We start from the raw sequence: 20672 nt of genomic DNA, 5'->3' as shown, positions 1-20672 counted from the left end.
TATGCCTGCTAACTTGTAACTAAGAGCCTCCGAATGTAATCTTAAATCTGTGTTTCCTCTGTAACAGCGCCTCGATGCCTCATGGGCTGCAAGTGCGCTTAACAAATGCAAATAAATAAAAATAAAAATATAAACACCAATCGCTATGATCAGATCTACAGTAACCCTTTCCAAAGGGTAATGATAGTTCTTTGTGCATTGCATTTATATTGAGTTCATTTTTTTCCACACAGCAATGCACAGACATGGTCCAAAAACACATTACTATAAATATAAATATTAGTAGATCAAGCACAGGAAGCAACAAAAAAACAACAGCTCAGTTTCAGGGGATTAGGATACCATAATGTTCAGCCCTGAACTCTGTGATTTTGAACCTCCACAAAATGTACCTGCATCCAGGTCAAAGCAAACCCACCTATGACGTACCTGTGTGTATGAATCCAGGCCCATGTAATGATTATTCATGAAGCTGAGGGGGGCTAGGATGCCAATTAAATGGTTCCAATGAAAGGTACATGTAGGTCAGCTCTGCAATGGCCCTTAATTACATACATTGTCCTAACGCATTGTTCTTCTTTGACAGAAATGTGCATTCAATTCTGACAATGACCTCCATGGTGGATTCATAGCTTTCGATTTTTTTCTGAGGATAAGAGGGTAGACTTGCTGAAAAAGAAACACTGGAAGTCGGGTAACGGCATAGTTTAACATATTTTTATTTGGTGTCATAAAAAAGAAAACAACTCCACACGGGGTTAAATTTGCTGGATGTAAATGCGTGTGGCTTGTCAATCAGTGGTTCAAACTGGACTTTCAGCCAGCGAATACAGGGAAACAGAAGAGGATATTGATTGTTAAGACACAAGAAGGTATTGTTGGATAGGAGGCAAAGTGCATAGTTAGGCTAGTGGGAGGAGTGTCAGACCATCATTTTGATACAGAAGACAAGAAGGAAGTAAATAAAGAGATGAGTGGGAAGGATAGGATATGGTAGCCGGATGCTATCACACAGTCTGCACACGGGTCAATCAAGACGTCTCTATGAGAAATGGGGGAGACACAAAGGGGCGGAAGAGAAACAAAGTATAGGAGAGCATGGAGACGAGGAAGACAGAGTTAGTGGGCATCAAAGGCCAGAAACGAAACGTCCATGTGCCATGGGAGGGGACCACAGAACAAATGAGAGGAGGCAGGGGAGCCAAACATGAGATATAGGGAGGACATGTGACATAGTGTGGAGCTGTACATACAATCTAGAGTCTGACATAAATACATTGCTATAATATATTGTGTAGGCAAGTGAAAGGTAACCGCTGTAGCTCCGGGGATAATTGAGATGGCTTCTCTTGTATGGTTTCATGGAAAGGTACATCCTTCTAAGTTCCAAGCCTGAGGTTGCTTAATTTTCAATAATGTCTCCCTGTTGAAAGAAAACAAATATGAATTTTTAATGTGAAACCAATTAACACCCAAACAATAACCTGTATTGTGATACAATATAGTATGATGTAGAGTTCTCCCAATGTACTGGCAAATATGTTAGAGCCATTGCTTTTCCTACAATAACCGAATCCAGCCCACCCTGTCGCCTGGCCATTTTGCTGCATCTTTCTCAGTGTTTATTTGTGATATGATTGGTTATTTATAACACACTTAATACCCAGAGGTTCCTAAGCGCGGACCCGGGGATCGAACCTGTATTGCTCCGTGTCGTCTTGTTTCCAAGGTGAGCACGTTGCCCCTGAGATATCCCGCTAAGACATGGGCAAGCCTCCTATAACCTATTCCCAGAGACCTTCACCCCTCCCCTATTACTCCGAAATAATTATTTTATGTTCCCTTACCCTCACCCCTCCAAAAACAATACAATAAATGTGGCAAAACAGCTGTTTCACTGATACAGTTTAACCGTGCTGGGGAGGTAGGCGGGAACCCAATAGCCACCACCGAGTGATGTGAGGCTGTTCGTTTCACTCCAAAGTCACATTGAACGAGACAACATTTATTCTGCTTGATCAACTAACACTAATGACAGGGTAAGAAACCTCTCTCCAGTCAGTTATCACTCGCACTTCATCTTAGTCAAAAATCTGAAAGGTTCTCAATGTTAAAAGAGGAATAAAAGGCAGAACGTTGCTAAAATCTGCATTGTAGTTGTATTTGCAGGCTTCTGTTTAGCCGGAAGCACTTCATAGGCAGACGTGATCCTATTGAAAGTCAAATGGCCAACATCAGCATCAGTAAACACAATGAAGTGCAAAGGACACAAGCATGAGTGTGTGCCCACTGTACATTTTAGTGCAGCAATTTATCAAAATGACCGGGCTGCTTCCAGCAGAGTCACTCATGTGGTTCTACTGCAAAGGATCTTCCCCATCCTCACAGAGCATGGGACTGTTATCATGTGTTAGGGAAACGATCAACCTCTGGACAGCATCGCCGCTTACCATGCTGAAGGGTGTTTGCTGTCTGCTCTGGGTCTACTGCAAAAACACCCCGTGAATTGTTTTCCCTGGTATTTTAGGAAGTGGAGGTTAGAGTCTAACATAAGGCCTCACTATTTTGGGAATGATGGGCACTGGATCCCTTTTTACCCCTTTACCAATGACCCCTCCATTGGGGTGTGGTTGGTTTGGTCCCATTAATGCATCAGAGCTAATATGCATTACTCGATTTGCATTTCAAATGCACCTATGTATATCAGTGAATGGCGGTTTTAAAAAATGCAGCAACTGGCAGATGCCCGAGCCTTGAATACTTCAAATGGAATCACTCGCTTTTACAGTACCTGAGATTTGGAAAGGTCAATGCTTGGTTGGGATGATAACTCTTTCATGTGTGGTGGTTCTGTCCCATAATAACTGCAGGAAACTAATCCTTCCATTTTTTAATAGATATGTCTTTCAGAGTGACATTACTCAAGTAAAATCAGAAACCAATACAAAATGGCTGCTAGTTTTACTAAGGACTAAAGAGTGTATTCATTTGCATCATATGGTTAAAAGTCAAAATAGTTTCCTGTTAACAAACTTGACAACCCGTTGTAAATTAAAAATTGTAGATGCATGCTGTGCTTGTCCAGCATTACTTCAAATACATGTATCATAATGTAAAATGGTCTTCTAAAACTCCACTTCAGGCATTTTACCTGCCTTGAGGCCTAGAAAACAAAACCATTTAAAATAAAATGAACTAAAACTATCATTTTAAAAGATGGTGAATGATGTTGGGCAAATGACTCTCCACAACCGTTCTTTGAAAAATGTGCCAATGACATGATCCCTAGGGATGAGCGAATTTATTTTGCCCACAAGTAAATTAGGCAATATTTACACAAATGTTGCTCTACTGGTAAATTTCAACTCATGGCCAACACGTCAAACATGTTCACCCAGAGGAAAAGACCAGAACGGAATCCATCTGTTGTTTCTTTAAGGAAAGCAATCAGCTGACAAAAACAATACGATTCTTGGAAAAATTGAACCAATTTCTTACAAAATCGATTGTCTAAAAATAAAAATAATTATATCATATTGATTGGATTGCAGATAAAGATTAACGTTTTGTTGAGATGTGCTATTCACACGTTTAGGTCTACTGTAGGGTAGTCCCCAGTTTGCATTGTGGCAAAATTGCACTTTTTTATTCTGAAATTTAAACTGATCCACAATGCACAACAATGCCATTTTATTGTATGTTGGCACTGCGAATATTAAAATCACGTCCCTATCAAAATTCCAACGTCCATACGCAGAACTCTGGCTGCTGACACCCTCACTGTTTGTGTCAGTCACTGCAGGTTGGTCAGTGAAAGGGACCATGTAGTCACCGAGCAACACTATGATGGCGCTGTCACTGTTTGTGGTTGGTTTTTGATTCCATCTTATGATGGCCGATATAATTGTTTTCAATGTCAGGTATGTACTAATTCCAAAGAAAAACTGATGACTGAAAACATTGAAAAAGTACAACACGTTCTAAGTATGCAAAATAGTATATGTTCTAAGTGATTAAGTACAATGACCTAAATACTTAGCGATAACCTTAGATCTGTTTGAAAAGTTAGCACAAACAATTTCTTTTCAACATATTCAACACAGTGATCCTAGAAATTGAAGCGCTTTACTGGGGGATAAACATGGTGGGAGGGTTTCTACCTGTCCAGTGGTTTCCGTAGCCTCAACCGCAGGCTCTTCCTCTACAGCTGTGTCTTCTGGCTGAGCTGGGTGAATATCCCCCTGGAACACACATAGTGAAAAGGGCACGAGCATGTTATCATTTGGGAGATACCAGAAATTGTGTTTCACTGTAATCGTACACAGTTGTCTAGAAACTCAAACTCATTCCAACGCGTGCACATTGTCCAGCCAAGAAGTGTCATTAAGTTAAATGGGCGAACTTCATTGGAATAAACACAGGGTACAGGGTATTGGGAACTGTGACATATTGGCCATCCTCCATGGCCATCCGTTCTTTCTGTATCACCGCTATGTCGGCTCTTCTATCCCATCGGCCATCCCTTGACACAACTCTGGCTGGGACTGTCTGTTTAATGCAAAGCTAAATATTAGGGTTCCAACAAAGAACATACTTTACTTATTAACAAAATCCCAGTGTATAGGTCGACACGCTGAGCTGAACACAGAGACTTTTGTAATAATCAATGTTGCAGACGTTATGAGCACAGCTAATCCACAAAGTTTGGGCATATAAGACATTAAGGACAGAGCATTAACAAATATCAGCAAGCGCCAAATTAATATCAGTTCTTAAAATAACATTTTGAATTGTTTTTTTATGTAAACAAAAACAATTAATATGTTAACATTTGATGCATGTGACCATGGCCAATGAAGAGTAGCAGTTTAAAATGTTCAGCTTTGAGCACACAAGAATTACAGTCATTGCAAAACCTGAATACCAGAATTTGCACCAGAGAGCCCGAATATCTCTGAGAAGCAGAATTGTGTTCAATACAAAAAACACTACAGTCACTTTTACGCCCCCCAAAACAGGCAACTATACCCCTCAAAAATAATAATAATGAGCCAAAATACTACCAGAATTAAATAACAAACAACGGGCACCTAAGAAGCTGCCACCTGCTGCTACCCACTGCGCTCCAGGGATATGTTTGCATCAGTAATGCCAGCAGAGCAATACCAGAAGTAGGAATTCTAATATGAAAGCCTGATCTGGAGGGGGAATTAAAGGGGAAAGAAAAATGTATTTGAATTTGCATGAATTTATAATTGGAAGGAAGTATGGATTGCAAAAAGAGTTTGCTTTTAGAGTCAAAAAATGTGTTTGCCCTACTAAATTATACTCCGATTAGGAATGGAAATCACATTTTTATTAATAATAAATCATTTTACTCCCAATTTCAAAAATTAGGGAGCGAAATGATCCCAGTATGAAATCTTTTCTGAGGCTGTGCGTACCCCCCTTCTGACATGCCACACAGTGCAAACGTTGTCTTCCCTGCAGAGTGTGGCCCAGCAGCAAATAGTACATAGTCTCTGCAGAGCTACTCAATGGGGGTCATTCCGAGTATGGAGGTAGCGATGCCGCTTTTAGCGGCATGGCTACCCCCATACCGGGTACCGGGTCCGGGTTCCCTGAATGGGGAAATACTGGGCCAGTCCGACCTTGGAGGGCCCAGTATTTCCCCATTCAAGGAACCCAGACCCGGTACATCCCCATTCCCATTCGACCCCCCTTCGGGCTCAATGGGAATGTGGAGCATGCTAACAACGGGCCCGTTAATGACAGGCCCATTGTTAGCATGCTGGACCGCTCGCGGCACCCGCTAAGGACGCCTGGTTTTACCAGGCGTCCTTAGCGGGTCCCGCGAACGGACCTCTTAATGGGGCGATAGGGGGTTAACGGCACCGGCAGCTCTACCGGCGCCGTTAACCCCCTACCGCCAGGGTTGTAATGACCCCCAATGAGTCTCTCTCTCCTTCTTTCTCTCTCTCTCTCACACACACACACACACACGGTTTACATAGTTACAGAGTTGTTATAGTTTAGTTTATAAAGACAAAGGGCCTCATTACAACCCAGGCGTTAAGGGTTTAACGGCGCCGTCGGCGCCGTTAACCCTTAACGCCTGATTGCCATTTTAACGCCTGCTTTTGGCAGGCGTTAAAATGCAAGGCGCTAACCCGCCTTGGTGCTAATTACGGCACCGTAATTTACGGTACCGTAATTAGCGCCTTCCCCACTCCCATTATGCCCTATGGGGCAAAAATGGGAATGGGGAAGGGTAAATGGGGAATGGGGATTTACCGCCCCACTCACCTTGGAATGGGGCGGTAAATCCGCCATCCACCATGGTGTAAACAGAGTTTACACCATGGTGGTAAAGTAGGGAACTTACCGCCTGGGTTGTAATGAGTCCCAAAAAGTCAAAGGAACCCAACTGCGCCTTATTTACCACCTACCGTAGAGTTCTAATCGTTGATGACGCAGCAACAGAAATATTCTGTCAGGTACCCTCCTAAAATACCTGGCCGTGCTGTCAACTCTTTTCAATGAGAGTTTAAGTCGTAGACTTTTTTTGTAGCCCTTATTTATAACAGTGCACCATAGAAATGGGAGCTGTAAATCCCATGGGTTTACACTTGGGATAAAGAGGCGTTATGTTATGAATATTCATGGGCTTGAGGAATATTAGCAAGCTGTGATAAGGGTTTATGTTCGTTGACAAAGTGCCCCACTTCTTTAATGTGGGGATATCTAGTCACGTGCAAGGGGGCTGGGGACCTCCCTGAACTAGTGGATGATGGCTCTAGGGGAGGCATGGGAGCACCCCTTCAGTCACGTGACTTAGTCCCCCTCGTAGACAAGGCATAGTCATGTGCCAGATAAAAGGGCTACTGGCCCTTCAAAGACCTTGCCAAATGACCCACGACCTGCTGTGGGACAGTGTAGTCTTTACCTAAGATAGAATCAGTGCGAAATGGAAAGTATCCCTCCTCGAAAATATGATAACAACCCTGAGGCACTTATGCTGCTCATTGTGGGTCCCACTGCCAACACAGCTAACCTGGGGCCCACATATCCGGATCCGCCGAGGTAAACAGATGCCTGAGTGCATGCAGGTAAGTGCACACAAAAGAATGCAAAATGGAGGACAGGTTCCTTAAAGTCATGAAGCAGCCCGTGCGTGAATATCATGCACAGAGGTACAGTACAACTCAGGGGAAAAGCAACAATAATGGTACATAGGAGCAGAGGATTCCACATAGACATGTCCCAAATGAAGAGTCACCAAAGTATAAAACGGATGTTCTAGAAAGGGGAGGTGTGGGCATTTGAAACAGATTGTAGAAGGAGTTTGGAGCAAGTTGTGGTTCTCGAAGGAGGCTGTGAGAAGGGTTTGGCGAGGGCAGACAGTAGCAGATGAGGTTAGAGACAAGAGTGGGAGAAGTGACACCAGAAGGTGTTAGGAAGAAGACATCTGGCGATGGTAGGAGGAAGGTATCAGGAGGCAGTAGGAGGGGGAACTCAGGAGGTGGTAGGATGAGAACATCAGAAGGTTGTAGAAGGAAAGGGTTGTAGAAGAAAGACTCCAGGAGCTGAAGGAGGCAGCCATCTGAATGAGGTTGACGCGATGGTCATCCAAGCAACAAGAGGGCACACTTAGACTAAGGCAGGGGGTAGGGATAACCCCACGATCAGAAGGAGGAAACCCACTGTGGATGGGGGAACGAGCATTTACCATGGAGTTGAAGAGGAGCAGGCTAAGAGCAGGAGCAGAGAGATGCTGAAGTTGGAAAAAATAAGGACCCAAGAAAAGAGATGTGGTATGGCTCTATGGGGCTTGTCTGTAGAAAATGAAGCAGATGAGATCATCCGTCTCAAAGTGAAATAGAAACTCCAGCTAGGTGTGAACCTTGGGGTTGAGAAAGAGTAACATCTAGACAGCATACAAGGAGGAGTGGTGTAGCTGTACTTCTTTAACACCAAGGGACCAACTGGAGGACTTTCAGAACGAAACCCCAAGAGACTGTGAGTGACCGGGAAACAATTCAAGGACTTGTGAACTTTTTAAGGAAAATCTTGAAATGGTTTCTGTTGGCTGATGATTGTCCTGAGACTTTACTGAGTTTGATCCCCAGCAAGGATCTTTTGTGTCAAATAAAACTAGTAATACAACTACTACTACTACTATTACTATTACTATTACTATTACTGACACTTCTATTCTGTTTGATAGCTAGCCACACTCTCAGGTAGGAAGTTCTAATCGCAAAACAATTACTGCTGAGTAAGCTAGACAAGACAGATATCCGCTTAACCGATCGGTAAAGCCTTGGTGGAGTCGTATAACCTAAACTAATTCCCCTCCACATTAGAGGGTCAGGAGAAACGTCTGAGCAGCCGTTTTAGACAAATGCGTATCCATTTCCTACTGGTGACTAATGGTACAGCCAAACTGAAATCCTTCTGCAACGTATGGTGCTTTTCTGTGAGAAGAATTCGTCTGTTTTCAGAGGGATTGTGTCCCCTCCGATTCTCCAATATGCTGAGGGTCCCTCAGTAAACAGTGGGAGCCCCATGCAAAACCAATCCAATTTTACACTAGCACCTAGGTGGTTTATAATTTAGCAAATGTCCTCCCTTCATAGCCAGCACCATAATAATGATTTGGCATTCTGAGACAACAGGGCTGGAGAGTGGAATCTAAGAGTCATGATGCATCCCCACATGTTAATGCAGCATGAACAAATATTCCTGCCAGCATAGTATGTCCTGCTCATGTGTGTCTAAGACAGGGCAATCAGCTACCACCCTTTTAAATGATGAGGACATAAGCATTTTGAGTTCTTTCCTAGTATTTGATCAGTTCATGCTCTCTTGCGATGCAGTTTAAGCTCTCGGAAACGCAAATGTTACTTTTGAGCAGCAAAGATCTTTGGAGAGGTTGATGTCGATTGGTGTTACATTTCTAAAGTTAACCATCTGTGCTCAGTTTGTACATGCTCTAAATATAAACATCTTACACATAAAAATGCAACAGTTATCTGTCTGACTGATTTGCAAAGATATGCAATCGAGCAAATGAGGAGATGACAGTAAACTTCTCTGATTTGCGCCTTCTACCTCATAACTGAAACACAATGCCTGGCACCAGGGGTGGACTGTGGCTTTCACATCCACTGTGAGGGGGGGCGGACATGGCCTTTAATGGCCCGTTAGACCAAACCATGGTGGGCCCGAGTGAAGCGAGGGCCTCGGCTCAGGCTGTTGGCTGTTAAAAGCCATGTCCGTCCACCACAGCAGGCATGAGAGCCAGTCACATCATAGGGTTCATCAGGGGTACAAATGGCTTTGTTTATTTTTGTCGGGAGATTTGTGCTGCTTGGACAGCCGATCTCCTGAGGAAGAAAAAAGAAAAATTGAGATGGCTGCTGCCATATAGAAAGTGACTAAGTCCCTTTTCCATGTCCATGGTGGCCAGAAGGGAGGAGCATTTGTACAGGAGCACAAAGCTCCGCTCCCCAGCAGGTAAGTGGGTAGGGAGGGTGTGGGGAAGGAACTGGATTGTTTTGGGGCGGAGGGGGGCTTGGGGAGGCAAAAGGGAGAGGCTCACTGTTGCCTCCTCAAGTAAAAAAAAAAAAAAAAGAAATGGCACCACCCAGCCACCCAGAGAAGGGCCTCAGGTTGCTGGAGCAGCGGGCAGGGATTGTGTATTCTTGCCTGCTGTTCCAACCACCTGACCGGCTGATGGTACTTCCCCGGGTGAGAGTGGCCTATGGGGAACTCTGAACGTTTTCGAGTAGGTCTCTGCACCCTGGGCCTCTTTTGTGTGGTAACGTATTTTATTTCCAAATGTTCTCATAAGAAAAGCGTTGGACTTGCTGAAAATGTGTAGCACGGGGATACTTTGATAATGATTTCCAGAGCTTCTTTTGGTTCCCAGTCCACCCCTGCCTGGCACAAGGGCAAATCTGGAGAGGCCATGAACATCTGTGCGATATTTATTTGCAAATATGATTTACAAAGATTTGCTTGTGGGCTTTATGAATCAGGTAAAAGGCAGCAGATGGATGCCTGAGATGCTCACTGGAATCTCCAAAATGTTCTTACAGTTTCTATGAACCTGCTCCGTAGCTTGAGCGTATTGGTCACCTGTCAGCTTTATTTTTCTGATGAGTTCCAATTCATGGCTTCACTTTAACTTGAATGGATAAAATACATTTTATACTCAGTCAAACAACTTTATTCGGCCTGGAAGGCCATCAAAGTGCATCCTAAAAAACAGTTCTAATACATGAATGCATAAAGAAACAAAAAAAAAAAAAAAAAAAGAAGAACAACAACACACCCATGTAGAGAACCAAACCATCCATGAGTGCCCCCACACAGATCTTTAAGCCAATGATCAGGAACCCTCAACCACCTTCCCTCTGGTATCTCCCGTAGCGCCTCGGGCCCAAGGCGGTTAGATTTGCCCCTGAAAGGGGACTAAACCCAGAGGAGGCTCTTGCAGGGCACACAAGGGCAGGTATAGGGGGTGCGCTGACAGTGATACCACTTTTCCCTATCAGCCAATGGCCATTACATTTTCCAATACGGCCCTTGCCAGATGGGCGCTCCCAAAAACCAGTTTGACGATGTCCGTTCTGGCTGAAGGATTGGACAGTCTAGTGCACTCCAACAAGGAGCCCATGGACACAAACTCACACTCCCCCACAGCCCGCAACCAATGTAGACATTTATTCTGCAGGGCGTCCCTTGGTTCTCTTGTGCCAAAAGTGGGTTTTAAAACACCATGAAGGAGGACCATGGAGATACTACAGCCTTTAATAGTGTGGCGCCCCAACCTCGGCCTGCCCGGACCGGGGATTGAGGCACTGGCCCTCCTCCCCACGGGGTGCTGCAACAATGGGGGCTTAGTCCTTGAGTCTAGAACAGTGGTTTCACTCCTTCAGGGTGACAGTGGGGGAAAACCTAGCTTTGGTCGGCTCCTCAGGGACTGAGGAGACCTAGCCACGGAGGAAGCCAGGGACGGACAGGGGGTCGAGGGATGAGTCCCTTTATCAAAGACAAGATTAGGACCCCTAGGGCCGGACCCTACTGCGCTCTCACCTTCCCTACCCGTACCCTCCTCCCCCCCTGGTCCCCCGTGTCCCCTTGATCAACACTAACAAAAGATTTTTGATCTCGATCATCTCTGATAACAGGAGGTTCCAGGGACAGCTAGGGAGGGTTGCAAAATCAGAGGAAGTTTGAGCTGGTAGAAAATGTTCACCATTTGGGATGGATTTAGAGGCCAGGGGAGGGCTAAGACGGGGCAAGGAGCCAACCCCTGGGGGAGCATCAGAGGATGGCTTAGTACCGGATCTGGACGGAGGGCAGGACTTCTCTCCCCCGCTCAAGTCGACTGGACCCAAGGCCTCAGGAGCCTCAAACAAGGGCACAAGGGAGGCGGCGGGATGGACTTCAGCTTCAATATGAGTATGAGGAACTATAACCTCATGATTTCGGCCGGAAGATGGATGGAAAGGGGCCGGCGCCAGAGAAGGCAACAGAGGTGGGACCATAGATGGAGCCAGCGACACATTCCCTTTGATCAGTTTCGAAAACCCTATTGAGATCCTCTCACAGCCGTTGGCCAAGGTATCCAGAAGTCCGGCTGTAGCCACACAGTCAAGACCCCCTCCAGGGGTTAACAGGTTGACAGGGGTCCCAAGGTCATCCAGAAAAGGGCTTAAATGTCCAGTTGTGAGAAGGGGGATTGGAACATGATCGCAGGAGGTCCCAGAGGGACTTGGTAGGGGCCCCACCTGCAAGCTGGGGGGGCAGGGTGGCTTGAGCAAGGATTCTGAAGAGGCTCCCTCTTTGGTGCAAGCAATGACCGAGGACAGGTGGACAGGAACTCCTTTCCCACAGAGACTCCCAATGCAAGTTCCCTTTGCCTGCGTAGCCCCCAGTGCTTTACTCGACATACCTCCCCTCAGCCTTCTGCCCTTAATTGGCTTCCGATTCGCCAGTGGGGCCAAGGGTCCCTGTAGACTCGATAGAAGAAAGGATTTAGAGAGGTGAAGTGGGGAAAAAGGAGAGGAAATGTCTCCACCTTCCATGGCTCCATTGGCGACAACCTGGGGAAGACCCGCCATGATATGACCTTGAGCGCCTGCAGGGGGGGTAATAGAGGTCTGGCCCTCCACAATACACAGCACGCTGTAGGCTTTAATGGCTTTGTTGGCCCTCCCTACAGTAAATGCCTCGGTCTCACCTCACAGTCCAGGTGCACCACCACAGGTCCGCGAACACCCAGCGGGACGCAAACACCCGCGCCCTTTCTCCCGCGGGCTTCACCCTGCAGGTCGCGTTAACATCAGAAGTAGTGGGGGGGCGTGGCTTCGATATGGCGGCCCTCCTGGGCCAAACAGCGGGACGCAAACACCCGCGCCCTTTCTCCCGCGGGCTTCACCCTGCGGGTTGCGTTAACATCAGAAGTAGTGGGGGGGGCGTGGCTTCGATATGGCGGCCCTCCTGGGCCAAACAGCGGGACGCAAACACCCGCGCCCTTTCTCCCGCGGGCTTCACCCTGCGGGTCGCGTTAACATCAGAAGTAGTGGGGGGGCGTGGCTTCGATATGGCGGCCCTCCTGGGCCAAACAGCGGGACGCAAACACCCGCGCCCTTTCTCCCGCGGGCTTCAACCTGCGGGTCGCGTTAACATCAGAAGTAGTGGGGGGGGCGTGGCTTCGATATGGCGGCCCTCCTGGGCCAAACAGCGGGACGCAAACACCCGCGCCCTTTCTCCCGCGGGCTTCACCCTGCGGGTCGCGTTAACATCAGAAGTAGTGGGGGGGCGTGGCTTCGATATGGCGGCCCTCCTGGGCCAAACAGCGGGACGCAAACACCCGCGCCCTTTCTCCCGCGGGCTTCACCCTGCGGGTCGCGTTAACATCAGAAGTAGTGGGGGGCGTGGCTTCGATATGGCGGCCCTCCTGGGCCAAACAGCGGGACGCAAACACCCGCGCCCTTTCTCCCGCGGGCTTCACCCTGCGGGTCGCGTTAACATCAGAAGTAGTGGGGGGGCGTGGCTTCGATATGGCGGCCCTCCTGGGCCAAACAGCGGGACGCAAACACCCGCGCCCTTTCTCCCGCGGGCTTCACCCTGCGGGTCGCGTTAACATCAGAAGTAGTGGGGGGGGCGTGGCTTCGATATGGCGGCCCTCCTGGGCCAAACAGCGGGACGCAAACACCCGCGCCCTTTCTCCCGCGGGCTTCACCCTGCGGGTCGTGTTAACATCAGAAGTAGTGGGGGGGCGTGGCTTCGATATGGCGGCCCTCCTGGGCCAAACAGCGGGACGCAAACACCCGCGCCCTTTCTCCCGCGGGCTTCACCCTGCGGGTCGCGTTAACATCAGAAGTAGTGGGAGGGGCGTGGCTTCGATATGGCGGCCCTCCTGGGCCAAACAGCGGGACGCAAACACCCGCGCCCTTTCTCCCGCGGGCTTCACCCTGCGGGTCGCGTTAACATCAGAAGTAGTGGGGGGGGCGTGGCTTCGATATGGCGGCCCTCCTGGGCCAAACAGCGGGACGCAAACACCTGCGCCCTTTCTCCCGCGGGCTTTTATACTAAAGATGCAACTTTTCAATGCAGGAGAACCAATTCCAATTACCGCTTCCGCACTTCATCACATACATGATCTTGAGAATATCACTTTATCTTCTGATCCCTGAGGTTCCTTGGCCAGTACAATACTGAGCACTGAGATGCAGGCTGAACCAGAGTTTAATATTCACCAAATTAACATTGTGTGAAATCAGGGTCAGCCGGTGAGTTTTCAGCAAATCACTTACCTGCAGGGTCCTGTATGCTGAATGTCATTCTAGTTGGAGGGGAGAAGCCCAGTGGGAAATGTTACCGTGAGCCTTGGCCATGGTGAGCTATGGCTGGAGAGATCTTTACACTTGTTGTGCTCGTTATGAATGTCCTTTGCTTTGGGTCTCTGCTAGCACTTTGTTGAGGTGGTCATAAATAAAGCTTAGTTTGAACTCACAAAATATGCTGATAATGCCAGTGACTTTTTAGAAGGGCATAAATATTGTTTACATCTTTGGATTAAGTCTTCAACAAAGATGTAAACCCGTTTAAAGAACCAACCTAACTGATTGCTCATAGCAAATTAACAGGGAACAGGTCAGGTCTAAATTCATGCCTTCTACATGCTTAGTAGAGATGACAATTTGATTGAAGGAGTGCAGGATGGCAGTTTAAAACCCCTTAGAAAGAACTGAAAGCATAAGAAACGATAACAAAGCACTCTATCCGAAATCTGGAGCAGGAACTCAGAACAGGCGGCTAAATCAAAATACTTCTAGGCTTCCATTGTTCAGAGCAAATGACTTCTGTGACTAAAATGGAAGTCAATTAAAGAATTAGAAGACAGCTATGGTGCCCAGGCTTCTGTTTTCCACATCTGAGAACAGAATACAATTTAAAGTAGAAATTAGCTATGAACATGTCCGAATTGAGCAACAGGGTTTGGAGTTAAGGGCTCCAGGATACATTCCAGGAAAGATTAATTAGAATCTTCAAGTGTAAGGATACTTATGAGGCTTCACAACTGGAAGTCGTGTTTCAAAGACAGTGCACTCTGAGGAACTAGATTCTTTTTTTGGACAATTTGGGGCTTCCTGTGGATTTATAAACTGACAAAATGGTCTTAATCCAAGTACAGAGGGAAGGAATGCAGCTAGAACTCCACTCATTTCCCTAGGGCTTGCAGTTCTTTGGCGTATTTTTAACTACAGTCTTGAAGGGGACATCTGCTTAATTTACTGGAACAGTGGCTCTTTGCTTTCTTTTTATCCTTTCCTGTGAACATGTGTACATTCACAATCCAAGGGGAGATGCATTTGAGTGTGTTGCTGATCTCAGATTCCCTTTCTGAATATACAGTAGTAAGGGAGTAATAAAGGATTCGACCCTCGGCATCAGATCTGTTAGCAAATAGCACACTGCCTCTAGTGGCAGCACAATGGGCATGCATTGCCAATGTGGCTTTGTCCATGAAGGACGTCCATGTCTCTGCTGTATTTACCTAGCTTCAATTTGGACTTTTACTTCGTGAATATTCACTTTGGCCTGCGCCTCTTTATTAAAACATTTCACAAAAGGCCCCTCTCCTGGCAATAGGAGCCTTGGCATCTTGTGTCACAAACACATAATATGTGGCGCCTTTTATTGCCTAGGTATTGGTCGATCGTATGGAATGGCACAGAGTGTCCTGTAATGTGTTTCTTTAATTGCAAATAGCACTAAGACCTTTACACACAAAAAACATCTTTCCAATAATTCATGTTCTCCCTTCCTCTGATTCTGGCCCTACCTCCACCAATCGGATGACTTCAGTCCCTTTTGGGAGTTTCTCCCATCACAAAAAGTCCTATGTTCTTATTGCCCCCATGATGCTGTCAGGATAAAGGACTTTTGGCAACATTGTTTTGCAGATCTGAGGGTTAAATTATCATGTACGCTTTAGCGGGTGATGCCATTTGGTGGCAGACGGGGAGTTCTTTGTAGAGCCGCTCTGCAATGGGGGAGAGGGAGCATTTGAATATAATTAATTACCTTGGGAAACATGTTCTCCTCACCCCTAGTTGCCTTGGAAGTTAGCCAAGGGGCTGGAATGCCCCTATGGGGCAAAAATGGGAATGGGCAAGGGCAATGGGGGAAGGGGGAATTACCGCCCCACCAACCTTGGAATAGGGCGGTAATTCCCCTTTCCACCAAGGCGGTGCCGGTATTTTACCGGCATGGACCAAGGTGCTAATAGCACCTTGGTCCACCGCCGTCCGTGTAATGAGGCCCAGACTGGGCAGGGGACAGGTGTGTTTCTCAACACATTTGGTATCACTGGGGACCTTTGTGGATAGATCTCTTGACCTCCCATCTGAATATCCAACTCCTGGTGTATTTCAGTAGAGGCCGAATCCCTTCACACAAGCAACAGATGTGTGCTTCCAGCATTGTGGGGAGGTGTTATTCTCCCCCTTCTCCATGATAGTGAGAATTTCTTTGCAAGCAGAATACAAGAGAGGCTATTGGTGCTCATTGCAGCATTTTAGCAAGTGCAAGCATTGTCCCCTCTGGCGATGAAGCGATCCATGCACTTTACCTTGCTACCTCTTGCCTTCCAGAAACTCCTTTGCATCTTCTGGGCCAACCTCATTCCCTCTTGCTGACAAGTGCCCTTATGCTAATAGCTTGGTTGGTATTGGAGGCAGATGTTTCCAGTAGGGACTTCCATCGGAAGCTGCTTCTCTCATAAGGAGGTCATGGGCACCAAGTACCATCGGGTCATATGAGTGCTCCTGGTGCCCTGGGGTACATTGGTACTCTGAGTTGAGATCAGATCCATTTGCTAGGATGTCGTGCGGGTCTTGAATGCCTTGTCTTATTCAGTTAATCTGTATCTTTGTACTATTTCTGCATTTCCTCCCTTGGTGGACGTGGCGTCTCTGCGTGCGCTGGTTGGTTTTGTTTGCTTAGGGGGGTATTTTTTTAAACTTACAACACAGCCCTAATACTCCAGGCTCTAGGATTTTAATAAGGTTTAGTCTTTGTTCCATGGTGTTGGGTATGTGTATGGTTTAATTTAGGAGAGTGTCAGAGGTAAGGGTTCTAGATTTTTATCTGAGGGTTCTTTAACGTCCGATGGTGTTTCCATTTGGATTTTCAAATGGATTGTCAATGATGATTTTTGTATTTTTATTGTATTTTGTATAGTGCCTTTGTCCAAAGCGCTTCACAAAGTTTAAAAAAAAGGTACAAAATGATGATCTGTAATACATGTCAAAACAATTCTGGTAGCGATCAATCAGGGACAATGAAGGAGAGGAGCTTTCAGAGAAAGGCGGTAGAGAGAGTATACAGTGATTGATCGGAGAGACAGGGGAAGAGAGTTCCAGTGAAGAGGAGCAAGAAGCTGGAAAGATCGGAAGTGGGCTTGAGTAGAGGGGGCATGGGGAACGTTCAACCTAAAGAGTCAGGAAGAACAAAGAGAACGTGGAGGAGTGTAGAAAGAGAGAAGTTACGCAAGATATTCAGGGGCAAGCCCATAGAGAGATTTAAAGACTAAACAGAGAAAATGAAATTTAAGTAGCCAGCCAAGCGAGGCAAGGGATGATGAAATTGAGTCACTTTAGGAAATAAGACAAAGAGAGGGGCATGTCGAGAGCATGGGAGACCAAAGAACGTAACAGAACAGTAGAAAAGACGAGAGAAAATAAGGGAATAGATGAGAGGTTTTGTAGCATGAAAAGTGAGAGAGGACGGACTCTACGAATATTATAGAGATGAAAGCAACAGGAACGCGATGTGAGAGAGATATGATGAGTAAAAGAAAGACTAGAGTCTAAGTGAAGACCAAGATTACGTGCTGTAGAAGAGATAACGGGAACAGAGGGAGGAAAAGAGATGGACAAAGGGAGGGGGAATGGGAGGACAGTGTTAGCAGGGAGGAATAAAACCTCCATCTTCACACCATTTAGATTAAGGAAATGAGAGGCCATCCAAGATTTAATGGCAGAAAGACAAGTCGTAACAGTGTGGTGAATTTTGGGAGTGAAGGATAAAAAGGATATAAAAAGGTGTGTCATCAGCATAAAAGTGATACGATAATCCAAAAGAGGAAATTATGGGAGCAAGCAACACAGTCTATAGGGAGAATAGAAAGGGGCCCAGGACTGACCCTTGGGGGACACCGTGGTCAAGAGGAAAGGGTGCAGTAGTCTTACCCCCCCCAGGAGATGTAGAAGGTTTTATTAGACAGAGAGTAAGAGAATCAAGAAAAAACAGAACCCTGAAGACCAAAAGAAGAGAGAGAATCCAGAAGCAAGGAATGGTCCATGGAGTCAAAATCTGCAGATAGGTCAAGAAGAATAAGAACAGAAGAGTGTTTAGAATAGCAAGCTGTAAGAAGAGAATTAAGTACACAAGTTAGAGCAGTCTCAGTGGAGTGGCAGGGACGAAAGCCAGACGGAAAGGGAGGGAGAAGAGATAGATCAGAAACAAAAGATGAGATCTGAGAACAAGCAAGATGCTTGAGAAGCTTAGATAGATAAGGTAGAAGAGAAATAGGATGGAAGTTAGAGACAAGGCGAGGATAAGCCATTGTTTTTTTTAGTATAGGAATAATGGTTGCGTGTTTGAAGGCTGAGGAAAAAGTAGAAGTAAAGAGACAGATGTTAAAGAAAGAGGGAAGAAATTGTACAAAAAGCAGGTAAACTTTAGGAATGAGTACAGAAGGAATAGGGTCCGTAGTAGCTGCAGTAGGATGGGTTTAGCCAATAGGAGTAGTACATCGGAGTCAGAGGCGGGGGCAAAGTTAGAGATGAGAGTTGAGGGAGTATGGGAAAGGAAGGGAGCAGCATTAGGAGATGTCCTGGCATAAAGAATGAACTTTAGAAGAGAAAAAGCAAGCGAAGTCACACGCATATAGAATAGAATTGATAGATGGATCAGACGAAGGAGGAGAAAGAAGCCGAGTTAAGGTTTGAAAAAGACGCCTAGGGTAGGCAGATTGAGTATGGAGAAGGTCTGAGAATTAAGTGCATTTAGCAGAGTTAAAGCAGTTATCATAAAGAGCATGATAAGAGAAATAAGCAGAATGATTAGATGAAGATCGAGATTTGATCCAGCATCTTTCCAGATGATTGAGAAGACGCTGCATAGAGCAGAGGTGAGAAGAGAGCCAGGGTTGGGCGTGTTAATGGGTAGGCTGAAAAGCAGGGAGAGGATAGAGTTGGTCTAGGCCTAAAGAAAAAGTTGAGGAAAGGATAGATTTGGCCTTGTCGGCAGTAAGAGATGAGAAGTTTGTGAGCAGAGGAAGAGAAGTAATACAGGTATCATAGAAAGTGAAGAATTAATGTTGCGTAAGTCGCGCCGATTTTTTTTTGGGTAAAGAGGGAATAGGGGGATATAAGAGGTGATGGGGAGAAGTGATACGGAGAGTAAAAAATGGTTAGATAAGTTGACCGGCAGAGCTAGTACAGATGAGGCAGAGAAAGTGGAAAGAAAGATCAAGTCGAGTGAAGATCCAGAGATATGAGTAGGGGGAGTAGATAGTGGAGAAAGTAGATGCAAGTCAAGGATAGAAAGGAAAGAAGAGGCAGAGTGGGTAGAGAAGATGAAGATTAAAGTCTCCAAGTAGAACAAGTGGAGTCGGACTAGGTAGAATATGACAAAGGAGATGGCCAATGTCCTAGCAGAAGGACCCAAGTGGGCCAGGTGGACGATAAACAATAAGAAAAGAGATAGAGTGTGGGACAGTGAAAATCTTATAGATGAATTCAAAAAAAGTATAGTCAGGTGCGGGGACAGGCGAAGGGGTGGATAACTAAGAAAAGCAAAATAGTATGCCAATGCCACCTCCGCGGCCAGTGGCTCGAGGGACATGGGCAAAGGAAGACAGAGAAGAGGTAAGAGAAGCAGCAACAGTTGAGTTATGGGATAAAATCCAAGTTTCGGTAATGCAGAAGAAATGAAAACGTAGTCGTGGAAAGAGGTCCAATACTGCAGATGTCTTATTGCAAAGGGACCTGGTATTCCAAAGGCCCAGTTCTATGGCAGCAGAAGTGTCAGTAATCGATGGATAGGTGAGATTGGGATTTGAACATGAGTGTATGGACCTGGCGTTTGATTGAAGGCTATCAATTGTCTTGCAAAGATAGAATAGTACCTTGATGGAAATGCAAATAACGGGTAATGGTTTGCTCAGAGGTGCTGGGAAGGAGGAAGGACCAAGGTGTGAAATAGTTAACAGGCCATAGGCTGTGTTCCCGCCGCAGACAGCCTCAGACAGCAGGAAGCTGCAACTTTGCCCCAACTTCGCCGCGGCTTTGCCTAAGTGCGGTTGTTGCAGCCAGCAAGCAGGATGAGAGCGAGGCTGGGGGCGTGGCTTATGTGTTGCCAGTTGCCAAGCAACAACGGAAACAATGCTGATAGTCTTCACAGGCCTCGCGGGTACAGCAGATCTTAATGGATGTACTGTGGTACAGGCATTGAGCACAGTCACTGGCAGTTCAGGCTGGGGAGATGTAGAGACACACACGGCCGCCACAGACAGCAGGAAGCTGCAACTTTGGCCAACTTTGTGGCGGCTTCGCCTAAGGGTGGTTTTGTAGCCAGTGTGGCGCCGCCTGATGACGGGCGCACGCGGCGGCGTGACGTATCACGCCGCCGCAGTTTGTATAAATAAAGGGGGCGTTCCCGGCCGCGGTAGAGCGACCGGGAAGCCCGAACTGGAAGGACTGGTGCCCGTGTGAGTCCTTGGGTGAAGGGGCTTACGGGACCGCGTGGGGGCTCTGACCCGCCCCCAACAGTGGCGACGAGTGATGAGGGAGACCCGGGCCCGGCGGTGAAATTGTTTATTCCGAATTTTTGAATGGAAGCGGAACGAAGCATCGCTTCGCTTCATGCCGGGTCGCGGGACGCACACGCGGCCGGCGGCCATTTTGTCTTGTAGGCCATGAAACTTCGCAAGGCTCCGGTTTGGAGCGTGAGTACATCACGGGCCTAATTTTTGGAAAAATTGGAAGTGGGAGTTATGACCTGCATGCCCATGCTGGTTTTGTGCATTTGTACACAATTTTGGGACTCTTACGTCGTGTGAAAGCCAGGAGAAGGACCAACAT

General features: G+C 46.6%; 1 protein-coding gene across 1 annotated transcript in view; it reads right to left on the bottom strand.

Annotated features, from left to right (window-relative positions):
• Positions 1-695: 695 nt before the first annotated feature.
• The window catches only part of SNCG (synuclein gamma), a 117002-nt gene continuing 97025 nt past the window's right edge, over positions 696-20672 (bottom strand). Inside the window, exons 4-5 of the mRNA XM_069610779.1 lie at positions 4161-4241; positions 696-1423 (exon numbers count right to left, since the gene is read on the bottom strand). Of these exons, the coding sequence (XP_069466880.1) occupies positions 1403-1423; positions 4161-4241 (102 nt within the window). The 3' untranslated portion in view covers positions 696-1402. The remainder of the gene's footprint in view (positions 1424-4160; positions 4242-20672) is intronic.

The sequence above is a fragment of the Ambystoma mexicanum genome, chromosome 8 (genome assembly GCF_040938575.1).
Source record: "Ambystoma mexicanum isolate Mex_15411 chromosome 8, UKY_AmexF1_1, whole genome shotgun sequence".
NCBI lineage: Eukaryota > Metazoa > Chordata > Amphibia > Caudata > Ambystomatidae > Ambystoma > Ambystoma mexicanum.
The sequence above is the reverse complement of the archived record's forward strand: the minus strand, read 5'-3'. Positions and strand labels throughout refer to the sequence as shown.